Here is a 27,428-nt window from a genome sequence, read left to right on the forward strand (position 1 = left end):
GAGCCCTAAGATTCAAAGAAAATCCTAGGGAATTTTTTTTAGATATGTGGCCAGTAGGAGGAGAAATGACTGTGGGATAAAAATGGGAGTAGAGTGACTGATGCAGAGGACATAGTAGAAGTGTTCAATAACCACTTTATTGGAGTATGTCATCCTGGAGGAGTACGTTTTAATGCTAGAGGGATAGGGCAGGTTCAAAGGTACAGGAGGAGAGTGTGTTTCAAATACTGAGAACTCTGGATGTGAATAAAGCTGTGGGACAGGATGGTATTTCACCACGAGTTTTGAGAGAATGTGTTAGGGAACTGACAGTGCCTTTGACCTGGCTTTTCATTGAAAGTTCTAGCTGTGGGAAAGGTGCCCATGGAATGGAAGGAGGGTAAGATAGTGCCATTGCATAAGGGTGGTAGCAGACTGGTAGTGTCTAATTATAGGCCAGTTTGCGTGGTATCAATAGTTGTTACGATCTTGGAGAAAGTAGTGAGGGACCGTATACAGCATTGGGCAAGATGAGGGTAGTATCATCTGTGAGAGCCAACATGGATTTGTGAAAGGGCACTCTTGTTTTAGCAATATGCTAGCCTTTTATTATAAAGTGACAAAAGCAGTTGAAGAGGGAAAGGCGTGTAGTGCCATATTTTTGGATTTTGCAAATGCATTTAACAGGGTGCCACACGATAAGCTGATATTTAAGTTGCAGCACATGGGTGTGGATGTCAGACACCCATGTGTTGGTTAACTGGATTCAGGATTGGCTGTCCGATAGGTATCAGAGAGTTGTGTATGGTGGGACAGTTTCAAGGAGTCAGAGGCTACAAGTGGGGACCTATATTGTTTATCCTATATATCAATGACATTGTCAGTGTATTGCAAGGGGATATTCGGTTGTTTGCAGATGATGCAAAGCTGGGAAGGATTATTAGTAATAGTGCAGATGTGGTAGCTCTGCAACAGGATTTGAATAAACTAGATAGACAGGCAAATGAATGAGGGTGTCAGTTTAATGCATCAAAATGTAAGGTCTTCTTGAGGTTTGAGAAACATCGATGGGATTCTGAATACTCTATGGCAGTGCTTCCCAAACTTCTGGATGTCAGGGGCCCCCTTTGCAAAAACTAAAATATTTCACGGCCCCCTCGAAAAAAAATCGTAATAGAGAGATAAATTATTATAATATTTATTGTATTTATATTCAATACAAAACATACACAGCGAATATTGCAAAAATCAAATGCATATATTACATTTTTTGCCTCTTACCGTTTAGTTCTGAAGACGATGCAGGCTTTTCTGGTAAAATATGAAATATTGTCCTTTTTTTTTGAGTCTGTTTCTGCTTCTTCTGATTGTTTGCAGGAATGTTTTTTTTATCAGCCACTTATCCATCTCAGGGTTAAATTTTTTAACATAGAATAGATCAAATAATATCACCACTTACCGATACTGGCACACCACAGACTGATAACATGAAATTAGTGAATATTACCTGAATAAGGGGGACCAAGAATATTTTTCTCTTTTGTGACTTTTCTCCCTTTAAGGCAATAAGCCTAACACGAAACAGACAGCAAAGGCAGGTTATTAAAACGTTCGGTATTAACAAAAGATCGCGCAACCGAAAGATAAAAGCATAGCTGACAATTGAGTTGAAATGCTAACTCTCTTCAACCGAATTCCATATGTGAAACTGCCATAACATTCATTATATATATATATATTACTTTGTTTTAACACTTTTACATATTTTAACATGTTCGGTTGAATTTTATTGCTGCCTTGGGAAATCGAACTCACACATCTAATTAATAACAATAGTTTTTAGTTAGATGCTGTGTTTGCCCATGCAACATATGGTTTTGTTTCAGTCTATACAGCATAGTTTCTGTATGAGGGGACATGTGATTCATTAATTAGTGTGTTTTTATCCCAGTTGTCTCTAATTGCACTATTTTTTGAGAAATATATTACACAGACTCCTCATATCTTATTCACTGGCATAATAAAAGTACTTGTTTTTATTGCCTCTGCAGTATAGTGGCTGTTAGGGAGGGCATCTTGTTTACCACTGCATGCAGTTACTATCTCCACACATGAACTTGTTTAAGCTTTTTTTCATGTGTGAAGTACATGCAAAACTTTTATTGGTAACAGAAAACTAGCTCGGATGACAGTGATAATATAAAACGTGTTTTGATATGTCAACAGTCCCTGATTATGAACGCGTGATGAAAGAGACAGGAAGATTTGGAGCTTCCCTGGAGAGCATTCGAAGTAAATACAATTAACCACCACTTTGAAATGAAACATATGAATAAGCAATATTTATTAAGCACCGAAATATGCAGGAAGCAAAGTTTGTGAACCAACACCAATGTGTGAATTTTTCCATTAAAATATAAAAAATAACAAAAGAAATAATAGAAGTTCAATACGTTTCTTTTAAAATAAAAAAATCTACTTAGTCTTAAAACATTTAAAATTTGTTTTCGTTATTTCACGGCCCCCCTCAACAAAACCTACGTCCCCCAAGGGGGCCGCGGCCCACAGTTTGGGAAGCACTGCCCTATGGGAGGAGTTATACTGGAGGAAGTAGGGGAGACAAGAGATCTGGAGATAATTGATAGAAACCTGAAATTTAGGGAACATATTGCAAATGTGGTGAAGGTAACACAGAGGATTGCTGCAATAATGAGAAGGACACTGACCTGCAGAGATAAAAGGGTTATCATTCCATTGTATAAGTCTCTGATCAGACCACACTTAGACTATTGTTCTCATATTTGGTCCCAGGATTTGAAAGGGATAAATTAACTGTGGAAATGGTACAAAGGCAGATAACAAAGATGGTTTCAGGACTGTACCATGTTAGTTATGAGGATCTATTATTATTATTATTATTATTTCCCAAGACCTCATGGAGTCAAAGACTCATCTGTTAGGTCCTTTTATCAGACACACACATCTCATCATACTGTGTCTTATACACGCTCAAACTCCTTGCAAACACCACACTCTCAGGCAAGGCACTCCAATCATTCAAAACTTCACGAAAAAAACCTGTCTCTCACTCCCCTACTCACACCCTCTTTATACAGTTTTCAGGGATGACCTCTGGTTCTTCCCTGATCTCCCACTATTCTCTGTACAACTTCTCCACCATTGATCTTATAATAACCCCTTACCAACTTGTAGGTCTCTATCATATCTCCCCTCTTCCTTCTCTCCACCAGACTGCAAATTACATCTTCTCAATCTTTCCTCATACTCAACATTCCAGAGTTCAGAAACTACCTTAGTCCGTCACCTTTGGACCCTTTCCAACATTGTGCTGAGGGAATGTGGACTGCAGAGTTTGGTGGACAGAAGAAGGAGAGGTGATATGATTGAGACTTTTAAACTGTTGAGAGGTGGTTACAGGGTTTACACTGGGGAGTGCTTTTGCTTGGTTGAACAGCAGTAATGAGTGATAACAAGAGGCCATCCCTGGAAGTTATGAAAGGAAACTGTGAGCAAGAGGGTGAGGAGTGGTTTCTTTGTATGGAGGATGGTTGAACCATGGAATGCATTGCCTGATGGAGTGGTGAGAGCGAGAATGGTAAATGAGTTCAAGGAGTGGTATGATAGACTTTGTGTTTTTTTTGGGGGGGGGGACCTCCCCTCAATGATTCTTGATAGACTGTGTTTCTTAGGAAGGACCTCCCACGATGAGTCTTTTGACTCATGTTGGCCTGAATAATAATAATAATAATATTGTCATTGAGTTGTAGGGAAATAATAATATTGTCATTGAGTTGTAAGGAAATATTCAGTTATTTGCAGATGATGTGAAGCTTAGAAAGGTTATTAGCAGTAGTGTGGACAGAAGTCCTTCAGGATGATTTAAACGGTACAGATAGGCAAATGAATGGGTATGTTTAATGAAATCTAGGATACACCTATGAGAGGCTAGATAATCTGTTGGTGGATGTATTCTAGAGGAAACAGACAAGGCAAAGGATCATGGAGTGATAGTAGATAAACAAAAAATTGACATTTAGGCCACATATTGTAAAGATGGTAAAAGTAAACTAGAGAACTGCTGCAATACTAAGGACTGTGAACAGTAGATAAAAGAGTAGTGATTACATTGTTTAAAGCCCTGATCAGGCCACATACTGATTACTGTGCCTATATCAGGTAATAACTGGGATTTGAAGAGGATAAGTTCCCTTTGAGAGGCAGATAACCAAAATGATATCATGACTTTACAATGATAGTTGTGGGGATAGAACTGAGAATATACAAACTGCAGAGTTTGGTGGATGGAAGATGAGAGAAGAGGGCATGATTGAGACATTTACCATAGTCACAGGAGAGGTTTTTCATCTAGCAAGACGAAAAACTTCTCCTGTGAGGAACAAGAAGCCATCCCTCGAAGTGATGAAACGAAATGGTAAATACGAGGGAGAGAATTGGCTTTTTTGAATGGAGGGTTACTGTCCCATGGAATTCATTGTTTAATAGAGTGATGAATGTGCAGATGGTGAGCTTAAGGAGTGCTATGATAGACCTCCCATGATGAGTCTTATGACTCCATGGAGGTCCAGAATAATAATAATTATTATTACACAAGCATTTCTATTTAACCAAAAGATTCACTACAGGAGGCCAAAACTAACCATTGTTCCACAATCCTATTATACCTCTCCTTACACCCAGTTACTGATGACCACCTCTAGCAAAACAATTCCACTCATTCATTTCAACTAGAAAATCTAGTCCTGATTACGATGTGTGTTTTATATTAAATACTTCATGCTTACACAGTGATCAGAATACATCATGCAAATTATGGAAACAACTACCCTGTTAGAATAAAACTTTAGTTTAACATAAACCAAAATAAACACTCGACGTTTCCACCTTCACATAAGGGTCATCATCTGGAGTATACACATATATTTACAAAGAAACAATATAAATATCTGGGATACATAGGTGTATCCCAGATTTCATAACTTGCATTAAATATACCCAATCATTTGCCTATCTGTACAGTTTATTTAAATCATCCTGAAGGACTTCTGTCCACATTGGCGCTACTACTAATAACCTTTCCAAGCTTCACATCATCTGCAAATAACTGAATATTTCCCTACAACTCAATGACAATATTATTACTAGACATGAAGTTTAAAAAAAGTAAGTCTTGGTACTGATCGCTAGAATCCCTACTTGTAACCAGCTGCTTCCTTGATGCATCTCTCCCATACACAACCCTCTGATATCTATCGCAGAGCCAATTTCCCATCCAATTCACCAACTGTTATCTAACTTCATGTGTTGCAACATAAATATCAACTTATCATGTGGTATCCAATGAAATGCCTTTGCAAAAAAAAAAAGTGGTATATACCTTCGCCTTCTCAACCACTTTACTGTGCAAAAGGCAATCAGAATATTGAAACAGGAGTGTCATTTAACAAATTCATGCTGAACTTCACATCTAATACTATCCTCATCTACCAAGTTTTGTATACAATCTCTTGCTAATTTCTCCAGAATCTTAATGACCAAATAAAAAAATAGAAATTATTCTATAATTTGAAGCCTACATTATACTGCCACTTCCCAATAGCCAAATTTTTGTTGATCGGCCAGTTAGCAGAGGTGTCAGTTCCTTAGCACATTCTCTTAAAACAACCAGTGAAATCCCAACCAGTCCTCCTGTTTTTTTGACTTCTAAACTTATTATTATTGCACCAGCACCTCCATGAAGACCTCATTGGAACACATCATTGGAGACCCAAACGATCAACACGATATTTATCATACCTCTCCTTGAAACCATATCTATCATACCTCTCTTTGACAAAGTACTCAAAACTGACTCAGGCAACTCATTCCATTGATTCACCACTCTCCAAGCAAAAAATTTGGTCCTGAGTCCATTGCAAACCATACTCTTATCCAACTTCCAGGGATCACGTCTTGTTCCCCCCCCCAGCTAAGTGCTGAACAGAGAGTGGTTGGTGAATGTTGATAGATTGAATCAGTAAAGCACAGTATAATATGATTTGTGCATAACAGCATGTGCCTCCTGCAATGAGTCTTTTGACTCTATGAGGTCTAGTGTTAATAATAATAAATTTTCTATTATAACTATGAAATAGCAGGTTACAGAAGCAATGTAATAGTTGTATCTCTCACCGGAAGAGAGTGAAGATTCAAAATCTTCTTAATAAGTAACTGCGGTTGAGATAGCAATTGGTTGAACTCTAGAAGCCTACTGAATATGTAAATGAATTGCTGAACTTGCATGAAAAAATGAAGTTTGCCTTGAATGATAAATACCAGGATTTATCTCGTGTGTGTTTATTTAAATTATTATTGCTTATTCTAGCTGTATTTCCTCTACATGTTTTGCTGTCATGACTAACAGAATCATTCGGAGGTTGCTTAACATAAGTAAAAACTGACAAAACGTTAAGCGTTTTACAACAGCAGGTTACTATTTATAAAAGACCGGAATGATAGTTTAACCATGAGTATCATTAGGCATGTTATGTGCCTAATGATATTTGTTTACATAACAATTAGGCACATAACATTAGGCATGTTATGTGCCTAATTGTTGTGTAAACTGTGTGTCATTGCTGGCATAGGAAGGTTTTTTTAATAGTCATGCATATTGATTAATGACTTCAACATGTTGTGAAGATCATTCCTTGATTTCTATTTAGTATGTCTTTTGAGTGAATGACCTCTGAGGACTCGGGGGGTCATTCATTCAAATATTGTGTAAACATACAGAGTTTACACAACAATGTAGAGACTGTATTTCACATGTATAATGATACTCATGATTAAATTATCATCCCATTCTTTTCAACTTAAAGATTTTAACTGCTGTTGGAAAACGTTTAATTTTTGTGTTGGTTATGTTAAGCAACCGCCCAACGATGCTGTTAGTCATATAGACAGCAAAACATGTAGAGGAACCACATCTTACATTTAAAAACAAATGTATACAAGATAAAATGATATTTGTCATTCAAGCAAATCTACTCTTAGTGAATATCATAAAAAGAAGCTTACCATTGAAGAACTTATTGAAATGGCATAGTAAAGAATTATCAAAGAAACTGAAGAACCTACTGCCCTTCATTTACATTGACTTACAGAAGCTTTAAAAAAAATTACTGACTCCAGTATCAAAAATTTGGAAACTGATGATCCATATTTTGAATAGAGCTTGAGGGCCTTGGACACAGAATGCCTTTTCATACTACAGGGAAATTTCCTTAGTTCAGAGGTTTTATTCTTCTGAAGAAAAGAAATCACTCTTTAGTTCTGAAGAAACTGCATATAGATTTTTATTTGAAGAAGCTCTGAATGGTAAATCCTGTTTACAATTTCACTTTTTTATAACTTAATGCAATTATCAATTTATTATTTATACCCAATATCCATATTTTAGTTTAGTTTTGATGTGGTATATTTTATAATTCAAACTGTAATCTCCGTTCATTATACAAAGCTTACAGGAAATTAGAGTTTGATTCAATTTGGCTCACTTAATAATGGAGGTCACAAATCTATTAGGTCATAAAAGTAGAAGTATGCTGTAATTACTTCCCAAACTTCAAGATAAGAATGCAATCAGAGTGAAATTTAGATAATGTCATAGAGATTCACATGTCTTTCAAGGAACAGTCGATAAAGCTGAATCCTGGTTTGGTTCCAGAGAACTCTCTGGCTGGTGTCATATGGCAAGCAAGATGAAACATCACATTTTAAGAATTTCATGTTTTTTATTATTATTATTATTATCCCAAGACCTCATAGAGTCAAAGACTCATCTGGGAGGTCTTTTTATCACACACACACAGCTCATCATACCATGTCTAAACATGCTCAAACTCCTTACAGACACCACACTCTCATGCAAGGCATTCCAATCATTTACAACTCTGCACGAAAAAAACCTGCCTCTCACTCCCCTACTCACACCCTCTTTATACAGTTTCCAGGGATGACCTCTTTGTTCTCCCCACGATCTCCCACTATTTTCTGTTGAACTTCTCCAGCATCGATCCTATAACAATCCCTTACTAACTTGTAAGTCTCTATCATATCCCCTCTTCCTCCTGTCAACCAGACTCTGCAATTTACATCTTCTCAATCTTTCCTCACACTCTACATTCCAGAGGTCAGAAACTACCTTAGTCAGTCTTCCTTCGGACCCTTTCAAACATCTCTTCATCCTTCTGAAAACAAGGTGACCAAATCTGGGCACAATAGTCCATGTGTGGCCTAATCAAAGCCTTATACAACGGAACAAGAATCTCCCTACTTCTACACATCAGTGTCCTCCACATCATTCCCAGAAGCCTTTGTGTTGTCTTCACAGTTTTGGCTATGTGTCCCATAAATTTCAGATCCTTATCCACTATCACCCCCAGATCTCTTATTTCCTCCACCTCCAACAATATATCCTCACCAAGCATAAATTCTGCATCCCATCTTTGTTTTCCAAATTTTAAAACCTACATTTTGCAACATTGAACTCACATCCCCAATCACTCAATTTATTCAAGTCTTCTTGTAAGGCCACAACATCTTCACTACTCTTCATGGTTCGTCCCAACTTTGCATCATCTGCAAACAACTGAATATCTCCATCCAAATCTTCACCAATATCATTAATATACAAGTTAAACAGTAATGGCCCCAAAACTGACCCCTATGGTACTCCACTAGTGACTTTCCTTTTCCTGGATATCGCTCCCCCATACACAACTTATTGATACCTATCAAATTGCCAGTCTCCAATCCAATGCACTAATCTAATATCCAACCCCATCTGCTCTAGTCACTTTATTGTAATAAGTAAGTAGATTACTAAAACATGACCTCCCTTTAGGAAATCCAAGATAATACCATTGTTGTCAACCCAACTCTGGATCCTAGTTCTCTCAAGATTCTCCAAAAACTAAACCAGAACACCTGACACACAGATAGGCCTATAATTTGATGCTTGAGTTCTATCACCTCCTTTATGAAGTGGCACAATCTTGCCCACCTTCCACTCCTTAGGAACTTGACCGAGTGCAAGACTCGTATTAAAAAAATATGTCAAGGCAGGTGTCAACTCCCTGGCACATTCCTTCAAAATAAGTGGTGATATATTATCAAGTCCCACAGCCTTATTAACATCTAGTTTACTCAACTGCCCATACACCTCTTGCTCACTTACAGTCAGTCTCTCCTCCCCCTTCATCAACTGCTCTCAATCTCTCCATGAAGTCACATTCACAAGATTGAAAGACCTTTATGAACTGCTCATTAAGTATCTCCACCACACATTCCGCAACAGCTGTCTTTATACCATTTTCTTCAATCAATGTCATCCTTCCATAATCATTCTTTCTTTTGCTGGCTACATATCGAAATAACTCCTTAGGATTCTTTTTGGCTTCGTTAGCTAACTGCTGTTCATACCTCTCTTTAGCTACCCTCACCAACCAAGTCACTCTCCTTGCCTGGTCTTTGTAGACCTCATGGAACTGGTTATTTCCGCTTCTCTTTTTCTGCCTCCACAATGCTCTTTTTCTCTGTATTGCATGCTTAATCTCTTTATTCATCCATTTCACAACTACCTTATTTAACCTTCTCACCCTTGGAATACATTTAGACATTGTATCTACTAGATAGTTTTTGAAAATCTCACAAGCTGCATTGATCTCTTTTTCAGTTAACTCCTCATGCTACACCCGCAAGCTGTCTCCTGGGCTCTTCATAATCACTCCCCCCCCTTGTAGTTCCGCATATACCCTTTTCTCACAGAGGTCCTCACACTGCTGGCAACCACCCAGGTAATCACCTCATGCTTACTCTCATCAATTGGTGGATGATTTGACACCTCATTTATAATTACATCCTCTGAGTAGTTATCCCTCAAAAACTCAAGAAACTCAATTTCTTTACTTCCAGTTGCTATCTCATCATTCCAGTCTATATTGCCATAACTAAAATCGCCCATAATGATCACCCTTTTCTTATTTGCTTGGCTAATTTGATTATACATTTCATTATCACCACCATCCACATTACCTGGTCTATAACAACATCCAACCAAGTATTTGATTCCATTCACCTCTATCTCACACTATTCTGCCTCAAAACCACTGGCACTATTTCCCTCTTGCATCTCTACTTTGTATGGACAAAACTCTTTCTCTATCATCAATAGCACTCCCCCCTCCCTTTTTACCCCTTCTATCCTCACGAAACACATCATACCCTTCCATCTCTATTCCTCTTCCAACCATGTCTTACTTATTCCAACAATCTTTGGCTCAGCAGATGCAATTAGTGCAACCATTTCATCTGCCTTGTTTCTTATACTTCTAGCATTTGTATACAAACACAACAGCTCATTTCTGGATCTACAGCTAGTTCCACTGATACCACTCACTCGATGTGATCTCTCCATGCTCGACTTGGGTCATTTCCCTTTCTGCTTATTCATTTTAGAACCCTTTTCAATTTCAACTGTTTCTTCTTGATCCCAGGTCATCCCATTCCTCTCCTGTCTACACATGCTCTCACCTCCTCTTGGAGCATCCACTTTCTCACGCTGTGTACCCCTGTCCACCCTGAGCCTCCCCGTTTCCCTGCTTCTCTTGCACACCCATTCTCTCATGTTCTATACTCATACCAGTCACTTCCCCATTCATGACCACCTCTTCAATCTCTCCTGTCTTACTCTCCTGCTCTTGGGGGGTCATTCATTCAAATATTGTGTAAACATACAGAGTTTACACAACAATGTAGAGACTGTATTTCACATGTATAATGATACTCATGATTAAATTATCATCCCATTCTTTTCAACTTAAAGATTTTAACTGCTGTTGGAAAACGTTTAATTTTTGTGTTGGTTATGTTAAGCAACCGCCCAACGATGCTGTTAGTCATATAGACAGCAAAACATGTAGAGGAACCACATCTTACATTTAAAAACAAATGTATACAAGATAAAATGATATTTGTCATTCAAGCAAATCTACTCTTAGTGAATATCATAAAAAGAAGCTTACCATTGAAGAACTTATTGAAATGGCATAGTAAAGAATTATCAAAGAAACTGAAGAACCTACTGCCCTTCATTTACATTGACTTACAGAAGCTTTAAAAAAAATTACTGACTCCAGTATCAAAAATTTGGAAACTGATGATCCATATTTTGAATAGAGCTTGAGGGCCTTGGACACAGAATGCCTTTTCATACTACAGGGAAATTTCCTTAGTTCAGAGGTTTTATTCTTCTGAAGAAAAGAAATCACTCTTTAGTTCTGAAGAAACTGCATATAGATTTTTATTTGAAGAAGCTCTGAATGGTAAATCCTGTTTACAATTTCACTTTTTTATAACTTAATGCAATTATCAATTTATTATTTATACCCAATATCCATATTTTAGTTTAGTTTTGATGTGGTATATTTTATAATTCAAACTGTAATCTCCGTTCATTATACAAAGCTTACAGGAAATTAGAGTTTGATTCAATTTGGCTCACTTAATAATGGAGGTCACAAATCTATTAGGTCATAAAAGTAGAAGTATGCTGTAATTACTTCCCAAACTTCAAGATAAGAATGCAATCAGAGTGAAATTTAGATAATGTCATAGAGATTCACATGTCTTTCAAGGAACAGTCGATAAAGCTGAATCCTGGTTTGGTTCCAGAGAACTCTCTGGCTGGTGTCATATGGCAAGCAAGATGAAACATCACATTTTAAGAATTTCATGTTTTTTATTATTATTATTATTATCCCAAGACCTCATGGAGTCAAAGACTCATCTCGGAGGTCCTTTTATCACACACACACACACACAGCTCATCATACCATGCTTTGAACACATTCAAACTCCTTGCAGACACCACACTCTCAGGCAATGCATTCCAATCATTCACAACTCTGCATGAAAAAAACCTGCCTCTCACTCCCCTACTCACACCCTCTTTATACAGTTTCCAGGGATGACCTCTGGTTCTCCCCTGATCTCCCACTATTCTCTGTACAACTTCTCCAGCATTGATCCTATAACAACCCCTTACCAACTTGTAGATCTCTATCATATCTCTCCCCATTCCTCCTGTCCACCAGACTCTGCAAATTACATCTTCTCAATCTTTCCTCATACTCAATATTCCAGAGGTCAGAAACTACCTTAGTCAATCGCCTTTGGACCCTTTCCAACATCTCTTCACCCATCTGAAAATTAGGTGACCAAATCTGGGCACAATAGACCATGTGTGGCCTAATCAAAGCCTTATACAACAGAACAAGAATCTCCCTACTTCTACAAATCAATGTCCTCTGCATCATTATCAGAAGCCTTTGTGTTGTCTGCACAATTTTGGCTATGTGTCCCTAAATTTCAGATCCTTATCCACTATCACCCCCAGAATTCTTATTTCTTCCACTTTCAGCATTATATCCTCACCAAGCATAAATTCTGCATCACATCTTTGTTTTCCGAATTTTAAAACCTTATATTTTGCAACATTGAACTCGTATCCCCATTTCCGTGCCCAATCACTCAATTTATTCATGTCTTCTTGTAAGGCCACAACATCTTCACTACTCTTCATGGTTCGTCCCAACTTTGCATCATCTGCAAACAACTGAATAACTCCATTCAAATCTTCACTTATATCGTTGATACACAAGTTAAACAGTAATAGCCCCAAAACAGACACCTGAGGTACTCCACTAGTGACTTTCCTTTTCTTGGATATCGCTCCCCCATACACAACTTATTGATACCTATCAGATAGCAGTCTCCAATCCAATGCACCAATCTAATATCCAAACCCAACTGCTCTAGTTTGACTATCAATTTATCATGAGGTACTCTATCAAAAGCCTTTCTGAAATCTACTTACTTATTACAATAAAGTGACTATTTCCTTGGACAGAGGAGAAGGATACACAGTATCCTTCTCCTCTGTCCAAGGAAGCAGTCACTTTATTGTAATAAGTAAGTAGATTACTAAAACATGACCTCCCTTTAGCAAATCCATGCTGTCCATCAAAGATAATACGATTGTTGTCACCCCTACTCTGGATCCTAGTTCTCACAAGCTTCTCCAACAACTTAACCATAACACCTGACACCCAGATAGGCCTATAGTTTGATGCTTAAGTTTGATCACCTCCTTTATGAAGTGGCACAGTCTTGCCCTCCTTCCACTCCTTAGGGACTTGACCGAGTGCAAGACTCGTATTAAAAAAATATGTCAAGACAGGTGTCAACTCACTGGCACATTCCTTCAGAATACACGGTGATATATTATCAAGTCCCACAGCCTTATTAACATCTAGTTTACTTAACTCCCCATACACCTCTTGCTCCCTTACAGTCAGTATCTCCTCCCCATATTTTTCTGCTCTCAATCTCTTCATGAAGTCACATTCACAAGATTGAAAGACCTTTATAAACTGCTAATTAAGTATCTCCACCACACATTCTGCAACAGCTGTCTTTATGCCATTTTCTCCTATCAATGTCAGCCTTCCATAATCATTATTTCTTTTGCTGGTTACATATCGAAAGAACTCCTTAGGATTCTTTTTATCTTCATTAGCTAACTGCTGTTCATACCTCTCTTTATCTACCCTCACCAACCAAGTCACCCTCCTTCGCTGGTCTTTGTAGACCTCATGGAATTGGCTATTTCCACTTCTCTTATGCTGCCTCCACAATCCCCTCTTTCTCTGTATCGCATGCTTAATCTCTTTATTCATCCATATCATACCTACCTTATTTAACCTTCTCACCCTTGGAATACATTTAGACATTGCATCTACTAGATGGTTTTTGAAAATCCCCCAAACTGCATTGATCTCTTTACCAGCTAACTCCTCATTCCATGCTACACCTGCAAGCTGTCTCCTGAGCTCTTCATAATCATGCTCCCCCCCCCACACACACTTGTAGTTCCATATATATACTCTTTTCTCACAGAGGTCCTCACACTGCTGGCAACCACCCAGGTAATCACCTCATGATCACTCTCACCAATTGGTGGATGATTTGACACCTCATTTATAATTACATCCTCTGATGAGATGACCAAATCCAAGACCCTCTATCCTCACATGCCCTCTGTTACATACTGTCTGAGGTAGTTATTCCTCAAAAACTCAAAAAACTCATTTTCTTTACTTCCAGTTGCTATCTCATCATTCTAGTCTATATTGCCATAATTAAAATCACCAATAATGATAATCCTTTTCTTATTTGCTTGACTAATTTGATTATACATTTCATTATTGCCATCATCCACATTACCTGTCTAGAACAACATCCAACCAAGTATTTGATTCTATTCACCTCTATCTCACACCATACTGCCTCAACACCACCGCCACTATTTCCCTCTTGCATCTCTACTTTGTATGGACATAACTCTTTCTCTATCATCAATAGCACTCCCCCTCCCTTTTCACTCCCTTCTATCCTCACGAAACACATCATACCCTTCCATCTCTATTCCTGTCAGAATGTTGTCCTCTTCTAACCATGTCTCACTTATTCCGACAATCTTAGGGTGAACAGACGCAATTAATGCAACCATTTCATCTGCCTTGTTTCTTATACTTCTAGCATTTGTATACAAACACAACAGCTCATTTCTGGATCTACAGCTAGTTCCACTGATACCACTCACTCGATGTGATCTCTCCATGTTTGATTGTGGCCAATTTCCTTCCTGCTTATTTATTTTAAAACCCTTTCAAATTCCAACTGTTTCTTCTTGATCCCAGGTCATCCCATTTCTTTCCTGTCTGCACATGCTCTCACCTCCTCTCTCGGAGCATCCACCTTTCTCACGCTGTGTACCCCTGTCCACCCTGAGCCTCCATGTTTCCCTGCTTCTCTTGCACACTCATTCTCTCATGTTCTATACTCATACCACTCACTTCCTCATTCATAACCACCTTTTCAATCTCTCCTGTCTTACTCTCCTGCTCTTCCACATCATTTCCTGCTTGATCTGATTCATTCTCTCTCACTCTACTCACTTCTCTACCTTCCAGCAACAGTCTCTCCAAGTGACTCACACCATAACCACTCAAATGCAGTCCATCATTCCCATACAGTTCACTTCTTCCTTCAAACTCCTTCCACACATTAACAAATTCTACTCCCATCTCACACATTTCATCCAGAATATCATTCATAATCCTTGCTCTCCACCTCATCTCACCACAGTCATACCTAGGCAACACGCTTACTACCCTTCCTGTCACACTATTCTCTTTTATCTTTCTAAGCAGCAGCCTTCTGACATTCATTCTGACTTGCTCTTTGTCCTCTGTCAAATCATTTGTGCCGATTAATACCATTAACTCCTTTGCTCGCTCCCTCCTCATATCCAATGCCTCAATCAACTCTACTCGTTTTACCACCTGGAAAACATACCTTGTGCATGCTATCATCCAGCACATCCTTAATAATGGAGTCGCTATATAATGCCACTCACTCATCTTTCCTTAACTCTTTCGCACCATCATGATTAGTTTTAATAGTTTTTACCCAGATTTTCTTAATTTCATTCCACATCTATTTCATCTCTTTGCTCATCCAAACCAATTCAACTTCTGAATCTCACGTCACATTTTCTCTATCATTCATTCTTTCTAATTTTCTAGCTCTCGACACCCTTTTCTCACTTTCACTCTCATTCATCCTTCTGTGCTTCAGTACTTTCAGCCTAACTTGTGTCCGACTTTCACTATCATTCGTTCTTTCGATTTTTTCCACTTTTGATTCCTGCATCATGCCATTTCCAGTTTCATTCGTTCTCTCAATTTCGTTTCCTTCTGCCACTCTCGCCTCACTTTCGTCCTTATTAACATCCAGTACTGTTTTTAAATCACTTTCTTTTTTACTGATTTTTTAACATTCTTTCGCCTCTCTTTAACACCATCCTTCTCTTTCGAATGTGCACTCATTTTCTCCGTGACATTCTCGCTATTAACACTTTCTGTCATCAATTTCATATTTGCATTCATCAATTCCTCATTCAGGTCACACTTCGCACACACACACACACACACCTTCCATCCACCCTAAACATCCACAAATCATTTATGTAATCAAAAGAATACATATAACACATCTCCCATTTAACAAAACAACTGAAATCTAAGTCATGGAATGACAAAGCTGCCGCCATGTTTAATAATAAAATTATTATTTATTCTTGAAAATATGTTTTTAATAACAGTCTCTGAGCATGACCAAACTGCAAAAATATATTTGCAGTTTGGTCATGTGAACTTCAAAGATGTAATGCAATGCAAAGTAAAGCCAGATATAAGGTTGAGAAAATGGTACCATAGAGTTGACTTTCCCAGTGAGATAGGACTAACCTTGGCCATTCCTCAGTTTGTAGAACTTCTTTTTGCAAATGAAATAGCTAGCATTTAATGTGAACTTAAATTTGTTAACAATATCCTTAGGGAAGCCAGCTTATAGGAAATGAAGTGTTTCTTGAAGTGGTATGTTGAGGAATAGGAAAACTACATAAAGAATCATAAAGAATATATTGTCAAACAAACAGATCTTTAATTTTATCATTAAAATCAATGCTGTTTAAAAAGAAAAAGGTGACATTTCTAATACTTGGTGACACATTAGTAGACAAAACTTTTCTTTTTCTATCCAGGTCCCTGTTTAATTATGCTGCTCATATATATAATTCCCACTTGAATTCTGACTCCACACATGCAGTATGTTACTACTTCCTTCAAACATGCTGGTCTGATTGGCCAAGTGGTTAGCATATCTGCTCTCCAGCCAAAAGGCTGCAGATTCAAATCCCACCATCGACACAGGACGTTTGTGATTGTCTGTGAAAATACTAGTGGTGGTGGGCAGTAGATGGCATTGGTGTAGATGACGTGGTTCGCTGTAGTTAGTGGATTGAGTGGTGGAAATAAAGAGTGAGTAGGTGCCCTCCCTCGATGAGTCTTTGGACTCCTTCGAGGTGTCACATAATAATATCTTTTTACTATTTTCTATGCATATTATTATTATTATTATTATTATTATTATTATTACGGGTATCTCCATGGAATCAGTAGACTCATCGCGGGAGACCCAAACTAGCAAAACAATATCTGTCATATCTCTTCTTGAATTCATTTACAGATGAAGAGCTCACAACAAAGTCAGGCAATGAATTCCACTCATTCACCACCCTCCAGGCAAAAAACCTTGTTATGACACCTTTGTTAACCACACTCTTCTTTAATTTCCAGAGATGACCTCTTGTTCTTCCATCACTATCACACAGCTGAAACATTTCCCCTGCATCAATCCTATAAAAACCTTTTAGTAATTTGAATGTTTCTATCATATCCCCTCTTCTTCGCCTATCAACCAATCTCTGCAATCCACAAGCTCTCAATCTATCAATATAGGGAGCATTTTTTATATCACTCACCAACTTGGTCACTCTTCTCTGAACCCTCTCCACAGCCTCCTCATCTCCAAGGAATCCAGGTGACCAGACCTGAGCACAGTAATCCAAATGTGGAAGTATCAATGCTTTATAAAGGGGAATAATAACCTCTTTATCTCTGGATGTCAGTGTGTTCCTCAACAACCAAGTAATCCTATGTGCAATCTTGGACACCTTAGCAATGTGTCCTCTGAACTTCATCTCCTTATCTACCAATACCCCTAAGTCCCTAGCCTCATCAATCTCTTGGAGTACCTTTCCATCTATGTAGTACACAGCTGGTAATCTTTTAATCCTAAAATGCAAGACTTTACACTTTTCCACATTGAACTGACATCCATTTTCTTTTGCACATTTTACCAGCTTATTTAAATCCTCCTGCAAACTTTCAACATCAGCTTGATTTTTTATTGCACTACACAACTTTGCATCATCAGCAAACAACTGAATATCTCCCTTTAAGCCGTTTCCTATATCATTTATATACAAATTAAACAACATTGGCCCAAGCACAGAGCCCTGAGGCACATCACTGGTCACCTGCCTCATTCTGGACTCGGCTCCTCCATACACCACCTTATGGTATCTCTCCCTGAGCCATTCTCCTATCCATATCACCAATTTAATATCCATTCCCATCTGCTCCAATTTGCGTAACAGTGTTCTATGGGGTATCCTGTCAAAAGCCTTAGCAAAATCCAGAAGTACCACTGTGTAGCCAGTTCCTTTGTCCAACTCTGATGTTATTCTATTATGGATAGTTAATAGATTGCTAAGGCAGGATCTACCTTTAACAAAACCATGTTGGCCTCTATAGAGTATCATATCCTGATCCACCCATTCTTGAATTTTGTCTTTAACCAACTTTTCCAATACTTTTACCACTACTCCTGAGATGGTGATTGGTCTGTAATTCAATACTGCAGTTTTAGAGCCACCCTTATGCAAAGGAACCACTTTGCCTAACTTCCACTCCCTAGGGACCATACCAGAGTTCAAACTTAAATTAAATATCCAGGTAAGAGGGGTTGACAATTCATTTGCACATTCACGCAACACCCGAGCTGATATTCCATCTAAGCCTACCGCAGTGTTTGCATTTAAGTTTCGCAATATATTTAATACCTCTGATTCTTTAGCTTCAATTCTCACATTAGGTATTGCTATAGGTATAGAGATATCCTCACTTGGGTGATAGACTTTTGAGAAGTGATCACTCAGTAACTCGACTATTACATCTGATTTTGTCACCTCAATACCATCAGCACCCACTAAGGTTATCCTTCCGAAGTCATTCTTCCTCTTACTTGCCACATAGCGGAAGAACTCTTTGGGATTACCTTTGATCTCTTTGGCTAAGGTCTTCTCATAATCTGATTTAGCTTTTCTTACTATGCTGGTAACCTTCCTAGCTTGAGCCTTGTACTGCTCATGGGTGTCCTGATCGCCCTTCTCCTTGTAAATTCTCCATAACATTTTCTTTTTTTGTAGTTCAAGCTTGATACTACTGCTCATCCATCTAATGCCTGCCTTGTTTGACCTCCTGACCATGGGGACACAATCTGATATTGCTTTCCTCAGATACCCGCTGATTTTATCCCAAGCACTGCTAACATCTTTCCCTTGCAATATGTTCTGCCATGGGATGGCTGCAAGCTCACTCCGAAGCTTGTTATAATTGCCTAACCTGTAGTTTCGTACATACCCCTTCTTAATAGAAAAATCCACAGATTTTGCAACCTCCCAAGTCAATACCACATGATCGCTTTCACCAACTGGAGGTAACGAGGTCACCTTACTTATGCATATAACCTCTGAACCAATAACCAGGTCCAACACTCTCACACCACGTGTCCCTTCAGTTACGTGCTGTTTCAAGTAATTATCTCGTAGAAGATGTATGAACTCCATTTCCTTTTTGCTACGTGATATTTCCTCCTTCCAATTGATATCACCATAATTAAAATCCCCCATAATAATCACTAAGCCTTCACTCATTGCACTAAGTTGCTGATGCATGAATTCAATATCTCCCCCTGTACTCCCTGGCCTATAGCAACATCCAACTGTATATTTGGTTGCGTTGGTCCCTATTTCGCACCAGACTGCCTCAAATGAACTCTCATTCACATGTCTATCATCATGATATACTACTTTCTTTGGCTGCAACACATCAGCTATCATCAACAGTACTCCTCCTCCTGTTCTATCTTCTCTATCCTCCCTGAAAATACTGTACCCATCCCATTCAATTCCAGTGACCACATCTTCTGCTGACAGCCAAGTTTCACTAATGCCTACAACTTTTGGTGAGATTTCACTGACTAATGCCAACAATTCTTCTCTCTTATTTCTAATGCTTCTAGCATTGGTATACAAAAATTGCAAATTCCCTCTAGATCTTGTACCGGCTTTAGAACTGATATATAAGTCACTAACTACCGTAGTCCTATGCCGATTTTTTTTCCCTCTCTTCTGCAATTTATTCTGCCTATAAGGATCAATAAATACACAATCAGTGCTAAAGTTTCTCTCTCTTACACTCAACCTTTTCAATATTAGTTTCCCTGCCCAATAACTTCAACCTGTTCAGAAAACAATAACTTCTTCAATCTCTTATGTCCTTCCATGTTAAGATGCAGTCCATCTCTAGCATACAACTGCCTTTTTCCTTCAAACACACTCCAAACATCAACAAACTCCAGACCTCTTTTTCTGCACATTCTTGCAATCATATCATTCATTATCATTGCTCGTCTACTTAACTCGTAATTGTCAAAACGAGGCAGCACACACACTATTCTCCCATTGACACTTTTCCTCTTCACAATATCTAATAATGTTCTTAAATCTTTTCCTACCCGATTTATACTACCTCTCAGGTCATTCGTACCCACCATAACTATCATCTTGTCTGTTTCATGCCCTCTCTTTATTGCTAAAGCCACTGTTTCTATTGTACCATCAGCCAAGCACTCCTCATGCATACCACTCTCCATACCCTTAATCATAGAATCACCATATATTTTACCACTATTAACTTCATTCAAGTTCACACTCATGGACTCATTCTCTACACTATTCAGCATGACTCTCCCAGCTTCATTACTCAACTCTCTATTACTTACCCCCCTACTCTCACTACATCTCATTTCTTCTTGGCCACTTGTGGTTTTATTATGTTGACTCCCAATCACTCCCATACTATTTATTACTGAATCATTCACCAAAGACTCACCCATATGTAATCCTGTTCTAGTTACTTCAGCTAAAGTAATCTCTATAGTCCTAATTTCTCTGTTTAACACATTAAACTCAGCTTTAACTTGCAATATCTCCTTACCGATCACTTCCACTTCCTCATGAAGAAGATGAAGGTCATTTTTCATTTTCATAAACTCCCCGATGTCAGCTTCCATTCCTAAACGCTCCAGCCTATCCCGACACTTCTCACATACGTCGACATTTTCTTTCTTTTCATTTTGCCAGACCGACCACAGATCCTTCACATTTTTCGGTGCATACATGTAGCAGTTTCCGCAACGCATCCATTGCGAAAAATCTAACGCTGAGCCAGCCTTTCGTGTAGTAGTAGAAGTCCTGCACGCTGCTGACGTACGTTTCTTGTTGGACGCCATCTTTACACGTTGATATAGTGAAACAAACGGCAGTGAAAACACAATATATACAACACAGTTCTAAACAATAATACCACTGAAGGACACTTGTTTCTAACCGATGCACAATTTTAGCACAATTTGTGACAAAAAGCCACACTATATTTAACTTTAAAAACACGTTTTCTAGACTAGCTTAACTCGACCGCCACATTTACCAAGGACACTAGCGCCACTACTAATTATAAACCAAAGTATCTTTTTTCCACAGCTACATTGTGACAACTTTTTTCATGTGTTTCCCAACATGTTTTCATTCATGAATTTAAAAAAAATAATAATAATGACAATGTGTAGCACATGTAATTCCCTATATTTTTTGTTTAACTAGATTACAAAGCATCTTCCAAGTCCTGTAAAGTCTATTGGAGCAACTTTGTGTTTTCCTACTCACCTCAAAGAAAGCAGTTCAGAATTTTTGCATGTTTTGGTTCAGGTAAAAAATATTAATAAACTTATTTTATTTTCTGAAACAGTTTTTTTTTATTTTTTATGTGACTTCCATCTATGAAAAGGTTGTAAAACTATAGTCTGTAATATCAAGTGAGTTGAGGTTTTTAAAATTTTATTTTTCTTTTCTTTATTTTTACTTAATCTTTAACCCCTACACTAGAGACTGAACATGGAATTTTGTCATGCCACTTCAGGGGTCCAAGCAAGCAGGATGTGGTATCACAATGGGCAATGAAATTCATCTCTCTCTCTACCTAAAGGCATTCAATAAGATTCAGAACCACAATGAGTGGTTTCTTTGTATGGAGGGTAGTTGAACCATGGAATGCATTGCCTGATGGAGTGGTGAGAGCGAGAACGGTCAATGAGTTTAAGGAGTGGTATGATACTGTGTTTCTCAGGGGGATATACCTCCCCTCAGTGAGTCTTGATAGACTGTGTTTCTTAGAAAGGACCTCCCACGATGAGTCTTTTGACTCCATGGAGTCCTGAATGATAATAATAACTTGTTGGTTAGGCACAGCAAGTATGCTAATTGCTTGGCTAACTAGTCTAGCGATTTTACTTTTTTTATCCTTGATTTCAGCTCTTCTTAAAACAAGTTTTCATAACCAACTTCAGTTCACTGGAATTACATTCTTGAAAAACTCTTAAACTAGGTTAAATACTTCAACATTAGCTTAATTATTTTTTAAAATTAGAAAGCACTTTGAGACCTTTGCCATTTTATTTATATGTTCTTGGATAAAATTTAGCAGATATCCCAAAATCAGAATGCAGAAAATTCTAATTCTTTATTTGAATTCTATCCAAGATGCAATAATCATTTAGAACTTCCCTCTTGGATAAACTAGGGTTGCCCAACACACACACACACAAAAGGGAGAGGGTAGAGAACACACTCGCTGACAAATGTAGAGATGAGATCCTGTGGAAATAGGGTTATGTAGGATATTTGTATTAAAATTCAGACATCCTAAAAATTGAAACTATAAAACTGAATTAAAGTTAAGAGGTTAGTAATAAAGAAGATTATAAAACTAGTTGAACATTTATTTCTTTTTGTATTTGTTGCAAAGTGGTTTTGATTATTCTTTTCGCTATTGAAGTCTTTGCTTAAGTATAAATGTATTTAAATTAGATATTAAAGATTGATTATAATTTTGTATAAGATGTTGATGCTGTTCAAGATGCATATGTTGTTGGAAAAAAAAAATCGTTATATCATCACTTACAAAAGAAGGAAAAGTTACCACTATAATTTGTGTTGTGAATAGTTAAGTGAACTTGCCTTAGCATTAAATCCTATGAAATTAAAAACTTTTATAAATTCTGCTTGTTTCTCAGAGAATTATAATTAAACTAACTTTTCTACACTATGAAAATAACTTTATCATGATTTCCAGCCATTGCACTGAAAACAGTAATGGTGGTGCACATTGATGGACTGAGTAAAAGTTATGTCACTATATTTCAAAGTATATGTTAGAGTGAAAAATAATGTTAACAGATTTCACTCAGTTGTTTGGCAGGAAGGAAAGGCAGTAACATAACAGGGAAGAATTATGAAGTTCCTGTGTCTTTAGTATATGAAGACTGAAGAGAAGTTAGAAATGGAAGACTTAGAGAAGATTTAAAACAGAGATGTGAAATTTATTGTAGTCATTGATGCATGCTTTAACTCAATTAAAACTTGAAAGGAACTTTATTGCTCCCCAGTTCATATAGAAATCTATTCAGTAAAGATTGTTTTATTTTGGATTCTGTCTGAAAAGGATTTGAAGCTGTTGATGTGGTTTTAGTTGTTTTTTCAATGAAGAATATTGATACTTTCATAAAGAAAGTTAATGATTTGGTTGTAGTTTCTTGAGTGGAGTTTCTTGTTAAGTTAATATAGAAAGTGACGTTATTGAGGTGCTTTGGATAAAATCAAGCTGTGTTTTTTTTTTCGGTATTCTGTGATATTAAGAGGCAGGTAGAATTTGACTGACTTGTGTTGCTGTTAGGCAAATTTTGTGCTAGTTTTTTCTCCTGTATTAATTTGAGAAGAAATAAAAGTTCTATAGAAGGGACAAGAGACTAAAATTCCAGAAATTTTATCCATAAAGGATAATAGCTGTTAAATTACATGACTGAAAGGAAGTTGTGCACATTTAAGTGTTTTTTTTTCTTGTTATGATTTGAAGATTATATTGGCACTTGCATAGTTAAGGTAAAGTGAATTTATATATATATATTTGATTAAAGTTTATAAGGCAGAACACCAGAATAAGTTGATAACATTTATTTAGTGACATGAGGTTTCATCCGAATTGCACAGGATTAGTAGACAAAAACAGTAATGACTAACAATGCTGACAACTGTTATGCAGTTATACAGAAGAGACTGGTGTTTTTTTTTAAATTATTTCTAATTGTTCTAAAGTTCTGCACGTTTACATATTCATGTGAACCTGTTTGACTGATGAAAGCTAGGATGTATTCAGACAAGTTAATACTTTGGTTAATATTTAAATGTTTAGGAGCTAATGCTATTTCAAAAGAAATAGCATTAGAAATATATATTCTTGTAAATTAAAGATTTATTTTCATTATAAAGATGTATGAAGACTCAATCTGTTAATGTGTTTAATGAGTTATTGAGTTCATTTATAATTTAGATTTGTATCCCTGATTAATCCTGGGATACAAATGTGCAAGTTGGATAGTTTAGCATCAGGTATTTTTAATTTAAAGTTAAATCACTCTGAGTTGGCATGAGTAATTTACTAAGGATTGAACTTGATACAGACATAACAAATAGAGAATGAAAGGTAAATATACTCTTCCACAGTTAACTCTTCTTATTATCAGAAATTGTTATATACAAGATGCCAAATTATTTGGTTGCATTAGAAAGTTGAGGGGAGGGACCGTTTGCTATTATATATACATGTTCCACTGTAAAATTTAACACAATCATAAATAATCATTTCTAATAATTAGGATGAATAATTATTATCATTAAGAGCCACCTCCAGGGAGTCAAGGAATCATTGAGGGAGGCCACATATCACCCACAGCAGCTGCCATATCTGTTCTTGAATTCATTCACACTACCTACGTTCATCATCTCCAATGACAATTAATTCCAATCATGCATCACTCTATGAATGAAAATTCAGCTCTCACCAGCTTTTTGATAGCATTCACTCTTACTTCCAGAGATGCACTCTCATCCTTTCCCTACCTCCAGAAAATGAAAAAGTCCATCTATTGATATCTTGTATAACCTTTTCAGAAGTTTGTAAGTCTCTATCATATCACTCCTCTCTCTCTCTCTCTCTCTCTGCTGTTTGCTACTGTCTACAGTTCAAAATTCTCAGTCTATCTTCAAGAATCTTTGATTAGAAAAAGCCTGAGTTCGATTCTCGTCATGACAGGAGGAATCTTTATGTGGACTTTTTCAATTGAAGGTGAGTTAGTCGATCTCATACGGAGGTAACAGGGTTTTTTCTCCTGGAAACTCGGGTTTTTCATCCCACATACAGACAAATCAGCCCTTCAGAACACACGCAATTCACAGACAAAAATACTAGCTGTGGTAGTGGGCAGTAGATGGTGCTGATGTAGATAATTGGTAGCAGAGGATCGGTGTAGTGGTGGAGACAAAGTCGGACAATAGGTGCCCTCCCGCGATGAGTCTTCGGACTCCTTGGAGGTGTCATGAACATTCTGTATTCCATAATTTAATCCTGAGATAATTTTTAACATTCTCCTTTGCATTCTCTCCACTGTATCAAATTCACCATGGCAACCAGGAGACCAGACCTATGCACAATAGTCCAAGTGAGGTCTTATCAAGGCCTTGTAAAGAGTCATCCTTATCTTTACATGTCACAGTTTATTTCAGTATTCTAACTGTCCTCTGAGTTGTATTTGCAGGCGTTGCTATATGGCCCTTGGACTTCCTATGTACTAAAACTAAAGCCAGCAAAGGTTGGTAGAGTCTCTGCTACTAATAGCTCGCAAAAAAAAAGTTAAGCAAGTTTGAGTGCGGTTAGTAGTTGGAAGGTTTGAGTGTGGTTAGTAGTTTCAATCATTCAATGCTGTTGATGCACTCTCCCTCGATGAGTCTTTGGACTCCCTGGAGGTGTCACATAATAATAATAAAACTCCCAGATCCCTTGTCGGATCACTTTCTTCTAGCATAATCCCACCAATATAATATGACATTGGATATTACTGTTTAACTTGTATATTAATGATATTGGTGAAGATTTGGATGGAGATATTCAGTTGTTTGCAGATGATACAAAGTTGAGACGAACCATAAAGAGTAGTGAAGATGTTGTGGCCTTGCAAGAAGACTTGAATAAATCGAGTGATTGGGCACGAAAATGGGGATGTGAGTTCAATGTTGCAAAATGTAAGGTTTTAAAATTTGGAAAACAAAGATGGGATGCAGAATTTATGCTTGGTGAGAATATATTGTTGGAGGTAGAGGAAATAAGAGATCTGGGGGTGATAGTGGATAAGGATCTAAAATTTAGGGGGCACATCGCCAAAATTGTGAAGACAACACAAAGGCTTCTGGGAATGATGCGGAGGACACTGACGTGTAGAAATAGGGAGATTCTTGTTCCGTTGTATAAGGCTTTGATTACCACACGTGGACTATTGTGCCCAGATTTGGTCACCTGGTTTTCAGAAGGATGAGGAGATGTTGGAAAGGGTCCAAAGGCGACTAACTAAGGGTAGTTTCTGACCTCTGGAATGTTGAGTATGAGGAAAGATTGAGAAGATGTAATTTGCAGAGTCTGGTGGAGAGGAGAAAGAGGGGAGATATGATAGAGACCTACAAGTTGGTAAGGGATTGTTATAAGATCAATGGTGGAGAAGTTCTACAGAGAATAGTGGGAGATCAGGGGAGAACCAGAGGTCATCCCTGGAAACTGTATAAAGAGGGTGTGAGTAGGGGAGTGAGAGGCAGGTTTTATTCGTGCAGAGTTGTGAATGATTGGAATGCCTTGCCTGAGAGTGTGGTGTCTGCAAGGAGTTTGAGCGTGTTTAAAACACAGTATGATGAGATGTGTGTGTGATAAAAGGACCTCCCAGATGAGTCTTTGACCCCATGAGGTCTTGGGGTTATAATAATATCTAATCTTACTGAAGTGGATGACTTTACATCTACTAACATTGAACTAACAGCCATGTTCCCATGCCCACAATTCAAGCCTATTCAAATCATTCTGCAACTACTGCATGTTAATTGCATTCCTGATTACCCTATATAAGAAAGTTGCTCAAACATGACCTTCCCTTAGCAAAACCCTGCTATTTATTGCAAGGTACAGATTCTCTGTTAACCCATTTCTGTATGCCAGTCCTAACCTATCTTTGCATAATCAGCAAATAGCTGTATGTTGCCTGTCAAATCCTCCATGTCATTAATGTACACATTGAATAACAGTGGACCAAAGACTGATCCTTGTGAAACACTGCTGGTTACCCTAAAGCTTGCACACTGATATTGCCCATATACCACTTTTTGATTAGTTACGCTTTATGGAGTATTCTGATTGGTAGATGGAAATTTTGCTTTAAGTCACTGCTTACAGCAAATACCTCAATCTTCTCTTCCTACTTCATCAGTGAAAATAGAAAAAAATAAAGCCAGTTGGAGTAGTACACATTCAATTCATCGAGAACAATGCACCGTTCAGGTAGTGGATTGCAGAAAATCAAGCTTCAAGGATAAGAAATCAGAACGATTTTCAGAAATGGGTAGG

At 37.7% G+C, this 27,428-nt stretch overlaps 1 protein-coding gene across 2 annotated transcripts in view; it reads left to right on the forward strand.

Annotated features, from left to right (window-relative positions):
* The window catches only part of LOC150094569 (integrin alpha-9-like), an 806,800-nt gene that overhangs the window by 623,974 nt on the left and 155,398 nt on the right, over positions 1 to 27,428 (forward strand). For both annotated transcript variants that reach the window (XM_090411876.1, XM_090411877.1), the window contains exon 22: positions 21,536 to 21,640. In XM_090411876.1, coding sequence (XP_090268002.1) covers positions 21,536 to 21,640 — 105 coding nt within the window. The remainder of the gene's footprint in view (positions 1 to 21,535; positions 21,641 to 27,428) is intronic.

Source organism: Typopeltis vanoorti, chromosome 22 (assembly GCF_054136105.1).
Source record: "Typopeltis vanoorti isolate ZY-2024b chromosome 22, IOZ_Tvanoo_1.0, whole genome shotgun sequence".
Taxonomy (NCBI): Eukaryota; Metazoa; Arthropoda; class Arachnida; order Uropygi; family Thelyphonidae; genus Typopeltis; species Typopeltis vanoorti.